Raw genomic sequence first — 15675 nt, forward strand, 5'->3', positions numbered from 1 at the left:
TTACAAGGCCCGTCAAGCGCTTGCATAATCGCCAACGACGATGAGCAATACAGTGCATTTCTGGCATATCTTCCAGCTTACCGCCAAATGGAATACCTGCACGCATGTTAGTGCAAATTTTCTGTTCCAATGATAGGCCAAATCAGGCAATACAGTAATTACATATGCTTTCAAAAGATGTAGCGCCAACAGTGACGGCCCACTATTGGATTGGATTGGATTGGATTGGATTGGATTGGAGAAACTTTATTTATGCCTGCAGTTGGGCGCTCGCGCGCCCCGACGAGGGCCTACGTCATCCTCGAAGTTGCCGTTACTCGGCGCTGGTCTCCGCTCGCCGTTGCTGGCTCGCTGGGTCCGTGCCTTTCGAGCGCCTCGAGGACCTGCTGGACGGCCCAGAGCTGATGGTCTCGGTCGTAGCTCTTCGCGGCTGCCTCGAGCCGCGGTGGGAGTGTTCTTGATTTAGCGTCTTCTGGATATTTAATGCAGTCCCACAAGATGTGCGTGTAGTCTGCGGTATCCCTCCGGCAGACTGTGCACATATCTGTAGGATATGTCTCGGGGTACATGCGATTCATCAGTTTCGGGCTCGGTAGCGATCCGGTCTGGAGCTGTCTCAGTACTACCGCCTCCGCTCGACTCAGTCTCGGGTGCGGGGGTGGAAGAGTCCTGCGTGCCAAGCGGTAGGCCTTCGTGATTTCATTGTAATCCTTCATGCGGTCCTTGGTTCCGAACCACGTCGGACGGTCTGTCGCCGGGGCGCGGTTGGTTAGCGCTCGCGCCGTGGCGTGTGCCGTCTCATTATGGTTCTCATTGCGTTCCGACGCGTCGCCCGCGTGCGCCGGGAACCACTTGAGTCGTACTTTTCGTTCGTCTAGTTTTACCGCTCGCAGTACACGCTCAGCCTCCCTGCAGATTTGCCCTTTGGCGAAGTTTCGCACCGCCTGTCTTGAGTCACTCAGCACCGTGTGGCAGTCTGCGTCGGCGATGGCCAGGGCGATGGCTACCTCCTCCACTTGTTCCGCTTCGGCGCTTCTCACGCTCGCTGCCGTCCTCGTGGCACCGGTTGACGCCTCTATGACGACCGCTGTGAAGGCGTTCCGTTGGTATTCGGCCGCGTCCACGTACCGCGCGTGTTCGTCGTTGGCATGCTGGTCGATGAGAGCCTTGGCCCTCGCCGCTCTTCTTCCCTTGTTGAACTCGGGATTCATGTTCTTCGGTATGGGGTCGATTCTGGTCTGGCGTCGGACATCTTCGTGGACGGGGAGCTTCATCTCCACCTCGTTCGAGCGTCTAATTCCCAGATCGTCCAGTATCTTCCTCGCGGCTTTGGTCACGGACAGCCGCTCCAGTTGAGAGGTCCGTTGCGCTTCGGTTATTTCTTCGAGCGTACTGTGCAGCCCGAGTTGTAACAAGCGGGTCGTGCTTGTGGACTCGAACAGGCCCAGCGCCGTCTTGAACGCTCTTCTGATGAGCACGTTGATTTTGTTTCGTTCGTGTTGCAGCCATCTGTGGTACGCTGCAACGTACACGACGTGGCTGACGACGAAGGATTCGACGAGCCTAATTAGGCTCTCCTCTCTCATGCCAGCCTTTCGGGAAGTGACTCGTTTGAGGAGTCGAATCGCATTGGCTGCTTTTGCCTTGAGACGGGTGATGGTTTCGCCGTTTCTTACGTGCTTTTCGATGACCATGCCTAGGATCCTAATTTTGCCGACCTCGGGGATCACGTTGCCGGATTTGGTGAGGATTTTGATTTTTTCGTTTTCGCGTTGTCTGGTCTTGCCTCTGCTTTGTTGGGTAGGTGGGAGTATGAGAAGCTCCGATTTGCTCGGCGAACATCTCAGTCCGGTGCCTTCCAGCTGGTCTTCTATTGTGTCGACAGCGGCTTGCAGCGCGCCCTCGATGTGGGCGTCGCTGCCACCGGTCACCCATATCGTGATATCGTCCGCGTAGATGGTGTGCCTGACGTCTTCGATACGCCCGAGCTTTTCGGCCACTCCGATCATTACCAGGTTGAACAGAATCGGCGAAATGACAGATCCCTGCGGTGTTCCGGTGCTCCCGAGCTTCTTCTCTTGTGTCTGTAGGTCGCCTGCTCGTAGCTCGACGGTCTTGTCCGTGAGGAAGTCCTTGATGTAGTTGTAGCATCTTTCCCCCATGTTGAGCTTGGAGACTTGGGACAGAATCGCCGAGTGTTTCACCTTATCGAAGGCGCTCTGCAGGTCGAGCCCTAGGATTGCTTTGTTGTCGCGGGCGCTGCCGCCATCATCGATGATTTGGTATTTGAGTTGCAGCATCGCGTCCTGCGTGCTGAGGTGCCGTCTGAAGCCGATCAAAGTGGCCGGGTACAGCCCTTCTCGTTCCAGGTAGTCTTGCCACCTGTTGAGCAGGACGTGCTCCAGCACCTTGCCCACGCAGGACGTGAGCGAGATGGGCCGGAGGTTATCCGTGTCTGGCGGCCTCCCCGGCTTGGGGATCACGATGGTCTTGGCTGTCTTCCACAGCTTTGGCAGCGCGCCCACTCTCCAGCACTTGTAGTATTTTGCGAGCTTTTCAATCGAGCCGTCATCGAGGTTCTTGAGCGCCTTGTTCGTGACGAGATCCGGGCCGGCTGCCGACCGTCTGTTGAGCTCGTGCAGGGCCGCGCGTACCTCCTCGACGTCGATGTCACGATCGAGGTTCGCGTTAGGCAGGCCGCTGTACGGCGCGTGTTGTTCGGTAGGTGTAGTCGGCAGGTATTTGTCGTTAATGCGCCTAGTGACTTCGTCGACGCCGTGTGCTGAGACCACCCGATGTATGAGCCTGGCGAGTCTGTCCCTTTGGTGCGACTTGGTCTTCGTTTCGTCGAGCAGGTGCCGCAGTAGGTTCCACGTCTTCCCGCTATGCATCTGCCCGTCTGCCGCGTTTCAGATCTCGTTACACTGTTGCATGCAGAGAGCGCGGCAGTGATCCTCGATCGCTCGGTTCAGCTCCGCCACCTTCTTTCTCAGTCTGCGGTTAAGCCGTTGTATCTTCCAGCGATTGAGTATCGACTGTTTGGCCTCGATGAGATGCGCAAGCCGGCTGTCTACTTTGTCGATCTCCGCGCCCGCTTCAATCTCTTTGGTCGCGTCGCGTACGCTCTTGGTGATTTCGGCCGTCCACGAGCCTATCTTTGCCCTGTCTTTGTTCCTTCATAGTGTGGTGTCACTGTTGGCGCTTCATTTTTTGAAAGCTATGCACCAACTAGCCCCACAACCTGCTTTACTGCATTACGTACGGATATGTTCGGACGCGCAGGCATACCGCCTGTGAAGGACTGGGTGGGCTCAAAGGATTTGGCACATATCTTAGGTGAATGAGAAACTTTGATGAGTTTATAGTGCAGGATAAGAGTCAACGAAAAACCACTCGATGTTACAGTGATACAGCCGAGATATGAGCACAACGTGAAAAGTATTTCAGAATCGGACGACACACAACGCGCCCACCACATGCGCGGCATCGGTACGTCGCACACTCACAAAGTCTGCGTTGTCAGCTACAAACATTACGAGTGTCTGTGCTGTTCGCATGATGGCTGTTGGAATCCGCTTGTAGCTAAAGTTGGCGTTCATGACATCTAGTATCACGATTGGATCGGCGTTTGGTTTTCTTTATTCTTCTGCCGCAAAAGTCATGCTGCGGCAATTGTGAAGACGGTCTTGGGATTACCGAGAGCGACTACGCATATCATATCATGTGGTCAACAAATGCGGAAGTGTACGCTATATATATGTGTATACTAAAGTCTACAAATAGGCTCTAAAGCAATCTCAGCAGAATACAACTCCAGTGGCTTAATCTAACGTAGACCCGCATTATCCGCCAGTACCTGCGCTTGGTTACAGCGTACACGGGTTGGGTCAAGATTAATGACTTTTGTCTATAATCAATCTACAAACAGCATGTAAAGCTGAAGCAATAAGACTTTTACAGTATCGGCTGTTTTCTACGTAGTTCATATCACGCCTTGCCACAATCGGTATACGGGTCGTTCGCTCAAGTTAACATGATCTTTGGTGACGTCGCACCCTATGGCCTTCTTCGGCAGTGATATAGGAAACTGTGGAGAATAATTCGAATTGCAAAAAAGTATACAAGGTGTTTCACTTAACTTGAACCAAACTTTAAAATATGCAAATGCTACGTAGCCGGAAAGAGCCAAGGTAACGTTTGCCGCCGCTTGGAGATACTCAGATTATTTTTTGCATTGCCCCTGATTAGATAATTAGTCTTAATTAATAAACTTCCTAATTATTATATTTAGGTGAAAAGTCTCAATGAGACCAACATGAGAAACTCCCGTTGCCTCGATGATAGGCACGCAGCGTGGCGCAACAGTGTGTAGCAGCGAAACGACACCTAAATTCCCATTGGCTGCGACACCAGATCACGAGCGCGCCTCGACGCAGCAGAGTGGCCGAATGGCAACACGTGTTGCTTCGATAGCGCACCATCTGTTTCGCGAGGGCGTCGCCAGCGAGCCGCAAGGGCGGCAGATAAGGCAGCGTGTGCGGACGCTGTTCTCCGGCTGCTTGTGTTATCCGCGCGTTCCTTGTCCGCGCACGCGCTCGCCTGCGTTCCAATTGCGCCTCGGTGAGGCCAAGTCAAAACGCGCGGAGCGCCTCAACGCGCTTGCTCGCCCGCGAGGAGATCATAAATCGAAGGACCGCTCAGCGGCGTTCCATTCGGCATTACTGTTTTAGCATTCGCAACTCATAAGAAGTACTTAGGTGTCCTCTAGGGATAGTCGACTAATTTTTTTTATTCCATTAAGGATTAATCATTCATCGTTTTAGTCTTAAATCGATTAATCGTTTTCGATGCAAGGTTTTTCGTCGATTAATAAATTACCTGCAATTTCTGCCGGGCACCTTAGAAAGGTTGAAACACAGTTACCTACTTTTGTAGGAACCTATTTTACTGCTTGAAAGGTTGAACCAAGATAGAAATACAAGTGTATTAGTACCGAGATGTTTGAGTGGTGCACTCTCGCGTGGGACGTCAGGAGGGAGGTAGCGCTGTCGAGCCGCGCGCGAGCTCGCTACGTGAAGGTAACTTGGCGCTGTCGGCCGACCTGCTTTTAACGCGATAGCGTTAAGGAGCTCGTGTCGCAGAAAATCCGGTGTCGTCGGCGTCGGTGTCGGCGTCGGTGTCGGCGTCGGCGTTTGCGGCGTTGACCGTGAGCGATAAATCACGGCAGGCACTCCATAAATAAAAAGCAACTTCCAAGATTGGCCCGGTGGGAATCGAACCAGGGTCTCCGGAGTGTGAGACGGAGACGCTACCACTCAGCCACGAGTTCGATGCTTCCAAGCGGTGCAAACGCGCCTCTAGTGAATGCGGTGTTGCCTTCGAAACGAGCCATGGCAAGTTATACTGCGGTGTATATCGGTAATTATGAACATGTAACGTACAGAAGTCACAATTACACGAGTTGCGAAGTGCGTTTCCGCTGCATTTCTTCTGCGCTTTCCGCACACGCAGAGCCATCTTGCGGCAAACACAGAAGACCCCCTCCTCTCAATGTACGGCGCTGCCCCGACAGGAGGCGCGCCGCGCGCGCATTGGGACCGCTGCCAGGCGCGTCGCGGTAAAGCCCCTCAATTTTCCAAAAGTAGCGCCATTCTTAGATCTTTCCGCCACCCCGCTCACCGAGGCGCTTCCTCCTCCACTCCTCCTGTCGCCCCAGCCTCCTCCGCTCCCCCATTGGCCAATCTGTGTCACGTGAAAGCGGGCCCCGCGCTTTTGTATATTTTTTTCTTTCCGGCGCAGAGCAGGCGCCGCGCTTTTGTATATCTTTTCTTTCCAGCGCGCTGCGACCCCCAATCTTGGGCCTGCGACCCCCATTTTTGGGCCTCCGCGACGAAGTACGGCAGGCGGTTTGAAGGAGCGCGGTAGTTTTATACAATGTGTTAGGACCGAGTGCTTAATTGCGATGCCGTCCTGCTGCGCCGCTGCGCCTACGGTTGCCACAACAGACCCAGTGACGGCAAAAAGCTTTTTGTTTTACCATCCGCCGGGCGCAACGCAAAACGAAGAAAAGTGTGGATTCACAAGATCGGGCGGGCTGACTTCGAGCAAGTGGCAAAGAACGCGCGGCTTTGTTAAGTGACACGGCTCCTCCAACCTCTTCTTTTGACGCCCGTGTCAAAACGGGCCAGTGTCCAGTGCATTGGGGGTGCGTTAAAGAACCCCAGCTGCAAAAAAAATTAATCCAGAGCCCCCATTATGGCGTGCCTTATGAGATCGTGGTGTTGGGATGTAAAACTCAAGAATCAACTTTTCTTCTGTCTTGTGTGCCTTGACTGTTCCAGTTAACGCAACACTGCTTCCTTGTGAAAACTTACAACGCAAAAGAATACAGACGCACGTAGTATACAGAGATAAAATTAGCACTTCAACAAAAGTGTTGCTGGTGCCAATGAGGGAGGGGGATAATTATTTTCTGAACCTCTTTCCAGTTGTCCCATCAAGTTCCTTCTTTCTTTTCTATCAAATTCTAACCATTTGCACTGTAATAAATAAATAACGATTTCATATGCTGGTAAGTTGTTAAAATTATCTATACCGCCTATGTGTGAAAACGTTGCTCATGGCCACCACAACCTCTGCATGAGCTACGTACATCTGTAAAAGGCGCGGAACAGAAACGGCCCTGCTGCCAGGCATTGCTGACCGCAAACAGTCGGAATCTCTCACGCGCCGGCCGAACAAAAGCATCCTGCAGGTACGTAAATTAACCTACGAAACCACGTGCACATACTTTCGCGCTGTCAAAACCTGAAACTCTGGTAATTACTCGCGTGTCTGAGCACACCGCGTGCTTGTGTCGTGTTTCAGCAACACGAACTTTCAACGTGCGCGCGCTTTACGCCTTAAATACGCCTTGAATAATGGTGCTTTTCTCTATTTCTTCCGCAAATCCGACACGACATTCTTAAGGCCAGTTACCGACTGACAAAGCAAGATCTAGATTGAAAAAACTGCTCCGCAGGACTCGAACGAACTTTTCCGCAGATTTCCTCCCGTAGCGTGTTAGCCGTCGTCTGCTACGGCAGGCCCACTGCCGGCGGCGCCACCGTCGAGGCCGCGCCGAGCGGAGGAGGAGAGAAGTGAATGGCGCTACTTTGGGAGATTGAGGGGCTTTACGTCGCGGGACTCCCTCTCCCCTGACGACGCTTCGCCGTGCTCCCGGTTTAGATTACTATCTATCTCTCTGCCCGTGCCGCTCACGACGTTTGGCTGGCGTAGATCGTTTCCCCTCCGAGACACCGAGTTCTTTGGTTCGTTCCGTTCGCTCAGGCGCACGTTTCGTTGCCGCGCCAAACGCTGCGTTGCTCGACGCTCACCGCGTGATAGGTGGGCGCTAAGTCCGATGCGGGGCGCATCGTAAGTGATTGCTGTGCCGTAGCGCATTGTCTTATACCCCTTGGCGGGTCGACGGGAACGCTGTCGCGTCCCACTCTTGAAGGCAAAGCTTAAGCGTCCTCCAATTTTTAGAGCGCAGCTCTTTGGCGTCCGTTCCTGGGTTTCGCGTCGTCGTCGTCGTCGTCGTCGTCGTCGGCGTTGTCGGCGTTGTCGTCGGCCTCGTAACCAGCTCGCCGACGAATCTGCTGCTCCGCCGCCGCGCATGCGCGCTGTCGGCTCTCCGGGCGAGGGAGGATGATGGAAGGGAGGAGGAGAGACTGTGGAGGAGGGCTGGCTACACAAATGGCTCTTTGGCGTCCGTTCCTGGGTTTCGCGTCGTAGCTCGCCGACGAATCTGCTCCGCCGCCGCGCATGCGCGCTGTCGGCTCTCCGGGCGAGGGAGGATGATGGAAGGGAGGAGGAGAGACTGTGGAGGAGGGCTGGCTACACAAATGGCTCTTTGGCATCCGTTCCTGGGTTTCGCGTCGTCGTCGGCGTTATCGTCGGCCTCATAACCAGCTCCGCCGCCCTTTCATCCCCCCAGCGCTAGCAGCGACCGACTGATACCGCTTTCGTGAGTCCGCTACCGCACTCACGAAAGACGTCGTGCACTTCCTGCAACTCGCATTAACCGTCCATCGATCCACACCGATGTTAGTAGTGGGGGACTTTAATGTTGACATAAAGACAAACAGCAATTTCCTAACACTTATGCGGGAGAACATCCCGTTCCTCTCGCTCGTAACGCGTCCCACGGCTGTGACAACCTCGCGAGGCACTTGTATAGATCTCGTCTTTGAGAATCAAGCATTGGTGTACCAAGTCAAACATATATCAGTCTATTTCTCCGACCACAAAGCTTCCTTCATGACTGTCAAGAACTGTTAGTGGAGTCTTTGTTAAAGGAATACGTGTGAAAAATAAAAAAAAAATTCTGTGATAGCGCATACATGTGTTGCTCGATTTCTTTGCCTCAATCTATCGAAAAGGTGAAACAGCTTATTTGCTGCGCTCAAATTTCGCATTAGGAAGTAACGTAATCGTCGGTAATTTTTTGATGAGTTTTTGAAATGCGAGTTTGCAGGTTTGTAGAACAGTATGTACGGGATGTTACAGGACACTATTTCCTGCGAAATAGAGCAGGCCTGCCGTCGTCACCGCGCTTATAGTGTCGATTTCTCCTGGCGTCATCTGCTATATAGTCATCAGTGTGTGCGCGCGCGTGTACGGCGTTGGTTTCCCGTCGTTGCTGTTCCGTTGTCGCGGCGCACTCATAATGATTTGTCGGTCCTCTTTCGACGGTGAACTGCAGCATCTAGCCTTCAGCTACGGCATCTGCGCTAATACTGTGCTTGTCAGTCCAGCGCGTGCGCGTGTTCGGTCGCCATCTACGTTTGCCGCCGACATTCTGATTTTTGAGAGCGGCATTCCGGGCAAGTTGGTAATCCATTACTTAAATGATGTTGCGCGACAAAAACGACACAGACGTGAGAGAAGACGACAGACCAAGCGAAAACTACGAAAGTTTGCGCTTGATTGAAAATTGAAGTTTGCGCTTGGTGTGTCGTCTTCTCTCACGTCCATGTCGTTTTTTGTCGCGCAATTTCATTAAAAAAAATTCTGATTTTGTTGCTGCCCAGCGCGTTAGGCACATCATGAAAGAGGTTTGATGCCATTCTCAGGAAACGAGGTGGTCGCTGCGGTGCGTTAATTGATGCACTGCTTTAGAAATATTGGCCCGAAAATGCGCTCTAAAATGTCTGATAGAAGGGCGGACAAAATTACTGGGCAAAACAAAGTTACGCAGTCTCGTGTTGCTGTGCTGAACTTTGCAAGCTATGAGAAGCAGCGCTTAAAAACCGGCGACAGCTTTTGCGTAGATAACCGTTTTCAAAATATATTGTACTGTAAGCGCGTCATCCGTGTTTAAAATTAAAGCAAGACAGTTTTATTGAACAAAAAAGCAAGCGAAGTTCAGGCTTGCTGGTAGTTGACCGAATAAGTTGCTGGAGCACTAAACACACTAGGAACAAAGAAAGGGGAGGAGGGGGGGACTACACATTCGGGGGGAGGGAGGATAGACCTGAGAAAGCGCAATAAGATGTTTGCACGCGTTCCTCTGTTTTTATTTTTTATAAGAATATTATTATTTTATGCTGATGAAGTGATGTCTTCCGAGTGGTCTCCCCTAGTCCGACCATGCGTTCAAGAGAAATAATCCTATGCTAACCTAAACACACAATCTTTTTTGCTTTAGAAGGTGGTAATGAGATTTAGCTGCAAGAAAATAGTGTAAAGCAGGCTTGACGATTGCGCAACATGACAGAGCGTGGTGCAAATAATGTTCGAGATAAACCGCTTATCACTGAAAAAAAAAATATTAGGTTTTGCTGGTCGGAAAAAAGTTTGATAGATGCGACACCAAGTGACTAGTATTGCAAGCAAAATTTAAAATTTGTACTCAACTACAATGGTACTTAGCCGACGCGAAATTTGGTGAAGGAGTCTTGCCATCGTGCTTCATTTCAAAAGTTGCGTAGACTCTCATTTACTAGCTCGGCGCGATATCTTATAAGTGGGTCACGAGATCTTGCCCCTCCCCGCGAGTGCTGTTATTATATGATTTTTTTTTCATTTAAAAGAAATGAAATTTTGAAATTTTACGTGCCAAAACTACCATATGATAAAGAGGCACGCCGTAATCAAGAACTCCGACCACCTGTGGTTCTTTAACGTGCACCTAAATTTACGTATAGGTGAGCGTTTTCGCATGTCGCCCCCATCGAAATGCGGCCGCCGCAGCCGGGGTCCAGTCAGCGACCTCGAGCTTAGCAGCGCAACGAGATAGCCACTAGGCTACCACATTTGGTGGTGATAAAACAGATACATTAAATATACAACGCTTGTTGTCATGCTAATGCCGCATTTCAGTGGCGGGGCGCAAGGCAAAAACGTCCGTGTCTTGTGCACTGGGGGCACGTTAAGGATCCCCTGGTGGTCAAAATTAATCCGGAGTCCCCCACTATACGGTAAGCCTCATAATCAAATGGTGGTTTTGGCACGTAAACCCACGGCATTACAGTATTCAATTGTCCTCCTAATGCGGTCATTTATAGAAATAAAATTAGAAAAAAAAATACAGAGAGTCATTGGAGAGCATCTTGCAACATGAGACGCAGTCGGAGGGCGAGAAAACACATGCAAATGAAGTTATTCTATAGCCGGAGCGTAGCACACAGAGATGGGTCCCCCGACTTACGTCATCGCCGTTCGCAGCGCCGCCATCGGTCACACATGAGGCTTATAAAATTTTATAAAGAACAATCTTTAATTTGTTGAAGGCTAAATAAGAGTTGGCGCTAGTGGCCTTTGAAAAGATCAACAATATATGCCATAAAATTCCAATTGGAGCAAAATTAAGCTAGTAACACGGCACTAGCGAATCCCTGTACTGTACAAATAAACAAGAAAGAAGAAAAATGGCAAAAGTGAAAGGTGAAGTCCAATCAAAATATGCAAGAAATTGCACTATGCACAGGGAAAAAGAAAATTACTGGTTTAAGATTTTAAGCCACATGCTATTTCTTACAGAGCGAAGGGATGTCAATTGGCTGGCAAGTTTGTGTGAAATCGACCCTTTCTTTGAAAGACCACCCAACCAGCATACGAGAATAGACGCTCGGAAGCTATAGATTTGCTGGAATGGACGCGAACTCGATCCCTATGATCACTATACTCCAAACCGCCACGAATTCTGTGCCACGTCTTTGTAGAGTGGGAGCGAAACGACGATGAATGAATGGGTTTCTATATTATGCCATGAATTTCGAGGACATTTCAGGCCTCTGGCTTCGGGCGGCTTGGTGGCGTGTGGAGGAAGCGAGGGGAAGCGCTCGGCTCGGCATCACCCGTGACTCGCGAAAACAGTCGACAGTCACTCTGCCACAACCGCACAGTCACTGCTCGTGCACTGCCATTCTAGTACCATTACAAGATTGGTGCGCCCCTCCTGTCAAACTCTAGAAAGCAATTAATCGAACATGTCTGATCGATTAAGTCGATTAAATGAAATGCAGACATCGATGGCAATTATCCGTTTTGCGGAATACCTTTAATCGAGCAATCTTTCACTTATATTACCACCCCTAGTGTCCTCGGATTTTGTTAACTTTGTGGGATACGTTCCTGCTCTAAACATGCCCCGAAATAAACGTTTTAGGCTACCATGGCTGTGTACTGCGTTGTAGTGTACAAGTAAATTAATGACGCAGTGATGAATTGCGCCTTTTGGAGCATTCCATATCACTAACGCATGAGCAAAGCTAACGTTCCTGGAATTCTCACGTTAAAGCCCTGAAAGAACAAATAAAGTCAATAATAAATGTTCTTCGCCGCACAGCAGGCATAACACAGGGAGGGTCAGTTTCATCCCGACTAAAAGTAGATAACGCACTTATAAAGCAAAAGATAGCATATTCTTCACCTGTTCTACATGGAATCTCCCGTTCATCTGAAGAGTGACTTCAAAGATTAACAGCTAGGAGTCTTAGTATGTTTAGGCGATCCTCGAGAAACCTCAAGTTCCTTAGTAATTACAGAGGCACGTCATCCTCCATTTCCTATTATGAGGACGATTGAAAGCTGTCGACACTACTTCCACGTTTCAGTGCAGCACAAAAGGCACCCATAGCAATTGCACTAATTGAGAGAGAAAGGGTGAACATCAATTTGGTGATTCAGGTGCACAAAGATTTACTACCACACCCCGAATTTTGGTTCTCAGATATCTCCTACCCTCCATGGCGACTCGTCGCTCAAAAAATAGAACTTTCAGTTAAAATAATTATTCGTGAATGAGATCCACTACCTCCAGGGCTAGTTCGCCGTGCGGCGAGATACGCGCTCCACGCAGAGAAGCCAAGTACAGCTGCACATAATCACGGTTTCACCGGTAGTGGGTTCCCAATCACGAATGAGATGTACTTATGCTATAGCAGCACAACAACAAGCATTATACCAGATATACTTTCGGTATACCCTGGCTATATTCAAGCGTACACTGATGGCTCTTGCCACGCAAATTCTTCTACAGCTGCCTTTGACATTCCAGAAAAGAAGCAAATACAGGCGTTTAAACTATCTCAAACGACATGATCAACAACAACAGAGCTTTCTCCAATATTGTCTTTGTTACGATACATAAATTCAATGCAAAAATGGGAACAATGGGTCATTTTTTGAGACTCGCAGGTAGCTTTGTCTTCACTTCATGGTGACATCAGCAATTGGCAAAACATGGTGTTAGTTTACGAGACACTAAAGGAACTCACAAAGGCAAGTGAAGGGAATCGCACAATAATGTTTCACTGGATACCTGGCCAATGCAATATCCCTGGAAATGTTGCAGCAGACAAGGCAGTTTACGAGGCACTAAAGGAACTCACAAAAGCCACTGAAGGGAATCGCACATTAATGTTTCACTGTATGCCTGGCCTGGAAATGTTGCAGCAGACAAGGCAGCTGGACAAGCATATGTTCATAACGGCACACATGGTCTCCCTCTAACCGATGGCCAATTGCGGCACATACTAAGACAGATCTCAGTCCATGGTTGCAAAGTGACATGGTTTGATCAGAACTCGAAATCTTCAGATTTATTTCACATTGAGCCATCACATCAATTTAAAATCCCGTTCACATTAGATACACCTAGAGCCTCTGAAACGCTCATTCATCGTCTGCAGCTTGGTACCGCGAACACAAAATACTTTCTACATAAAATTTCACGAGATGATAGTCCGGAACGCAGTTGTCGCAACGCGAATGAGGATGTGCAGCACCTTCTGGTGGAATGTCCGTGACACGACACACACAAACAACGTTAATCACGTGATTTAGGGACATTAGACCGCATGTCATGCAGCCTGAAGATCTTATGTCCTTGGCCAACATACTCATTGCAAATACGAGCTTTATTGGCCCTTCAAAGATTTCTGCAAGCGAGCAATATTCCCGGAAACTATAGAGTACAGTACTTAAATGTGATAAGCTCCTTCTGTGGGATTTATCTTTCCTTTACTCGACTTTGACCTATTCAATGCTTGGATTTATCTACCTTCATTTGAATCTAATCTGTGCTTTATTATGTGCCCTGATTTTAGTGCCGTTATGTGTCCGGACTTAGTGTTTACTTTAGTGCATCAATGTGACGGGACTTTGTGTTGCTGTGTCTCTGAGTTGACTTTCAGTTTTAGTGTAGAATTAATATAGTTATGTGACCGGACTACGTGCTTTTATGATCTTGAGTTGACTTTCACTTTTAGTGTGGCATTAATGAGCTTATGTGACTGGATTTTGCGGTTTTATGAATTAGAGTTGACTTTCAGTTTTAGTGTGGAATTAGTATAATTATGTGACTGGACTTCGTGTTATTATGATTTGGAGTTGAATTTTAGTTTTAATGCGTGTAAGTTAATTATTTTGTTATTCTCTATGTGAAAAGAGTAGCCGGCGCCAACTAAAGGCGACGACATCTCTTAAGTACCATACAACAATTTAAGAAAAAAAAGCTAAATAGTGGGGCGCGATCACGTACGCGGAAATAACATTTTATCGTGTTGGTTGCATCTCATACGTAATAGCGTGAAAACAGCTTATCTCAGTAATACGAAATACCGTCGCTAATTGTTTGATACCTTGTTCTCGGCGTGAAATTAGAGCAGGAGACGGTTTAATTCATGATTTATTAAAGCGAAACTTCTTGCCTCTTCCTTAGAGTGCCTCGCTGCTGGCTTGCCGAATGCGTGGCTCATACCTATGAATTCAGTGTTGTTTGGTTTAAACCGAAAAAAAAAAACAATAAATGTCTACCGAATTTATTTTGCCGAAGTCGGTTTTAACCGAGAAAGGTCACTTTCTTCAACCGTCGTGTGCAGGGGAGCTATTCCGTAAGAGTCCACCTAGTGGACTGTCCATTTTGGCCGTTCCTGATTGGCTAGGGCCGCTTGTATACTCTTCGCACGTACAGCTGCATCCAGCCCACAGCGGCCGAAAAGGACAGTCCACTGGGTGGGCTCTTACAGAATACCCCCCCCCCCCCCCCAAGAGTAGCTGAGTTACTCGAATGTTCCCGACCATTCTCGTGGACGTGTCGAGACGTCAGCGAGAGTGGCATTGACGTGGTTCAAGCGATTCAAGGCCTGCAGCAAGAGGTGTGCGAATATCCGCAGTACGTTGACCTCGAAAACGTGGTACGGGTTGTCTTTTGGCGATCACATTTGATTTATTGGCCAAGCTTAGGTACCACAGCCCTGCGCCTCCTTAACTTGCCTCTTTCAAGTGTAAACGTTGACAGGGCATTCTCAAAACTTAGGGTGATAAACACAAAAGAGAAGGCGCCCATATTAACGAATAAAACTTGGGCAAATGCATGTGTGTGCATTATAATAAGATCAAGCAATCGTGACTTCATCGGAAGTGAAATGTACGGTTGCTGCATGGAGTCATCTCACTCGCTTGTACTTATATGTGCGTGTTAATTCATTCCTGTCCCAGTTTGATCAATAAGCGTGTGACTTTTATGCCTGTCATTTTTACGTCATTTTATTCAAACATCAATGCTCAAAGCAAAATACATATTCAACGAAAAAAGGTAGAAAACTTGTTTAGCTGTATATATATATTCACCCATAAAAGCCGAAAATATGTTCAACATAAAAAACAAAAAAAGACGCCGTATTAAAATGAAAACCGGAAACGCTGAACCATACTCATCCTGATTGTAATGTCGTCATCCCGCCATCGTTGTCGTGCACTTGTCATTCCTGCTGGCCGCTGGCTACAGTTACGGACAACTATCAAGCACCGGACATAACGCAAACAGCGGATACAGTGCAAATTGAGGCAGCCCGCGGCTGCAGGTGATGCACGTAAGCGCGAACGTGAGCCCCACCACGTCGTCGTTGTGATGCCACCGTTCTCACTTCATCGCCTTTATGCCATAGTCATCATTGCTTTGTTGTCACGTCATCGTCATCCTTACGCCGTCTTCACTTTCTCGGTATCACTGTATTGTCATATCATCGTAATCGCGCCGCCATCTTCGAGCCATCGTTGTCACATAGTCGTTCCATCGTCGTCATTTTGTCGTAGTGATTCCCTTCTCGTCAGCCCATTGCCGTCATGCTGTAGCCGGCACTCCATTATCATCATACGGTCATCGTCATTCCAGCATCGTCATAC

General features: G+C 49.0%; 2 protein-coding genes across 2 annotated transcripts in view; one reads left to right on the forward strand and one right to left on the reverse strand.

Annotated features, from left to right (window-relative positions):
• The window catches only part of LOC135900058 (neuropilin and tolloid-like protein 2), a 465151-nt gene that overhangs the window by 876 nt on the left and 448600 nt on the right, over positions 1 to 15675 (forward strand). The window lies entirely within an intron of this gene.
• LOC135900099 (uncharacterized) lies at positions 291 to 2300 on the reverse strand. Its single transcript, XM_065429548.2, has one exon. It carries the CDS (start codon positions 2298 to 2300, stop codon positions 291 to 293), a length of 2010 nt encoding a protein of 669 aa, XP_065285620.1.

The sequence above is a fragment of the Dermacentor albipictus genome, chromosome 1 (assembly GCF_038994185.2).
Source record: "Dermacentor albipictus isolate Rhodes 1998 colony chromosome 1, USDA_Dalb.pri_finalv2, whole genome shotgun sequence".
Taxonomy (NCBI): Eukaryota; Metazoa; Arthropoda; class Arachnida; order Ixodida; family Ixodidae; genus Dermacentor; species Dermacentor albipictus.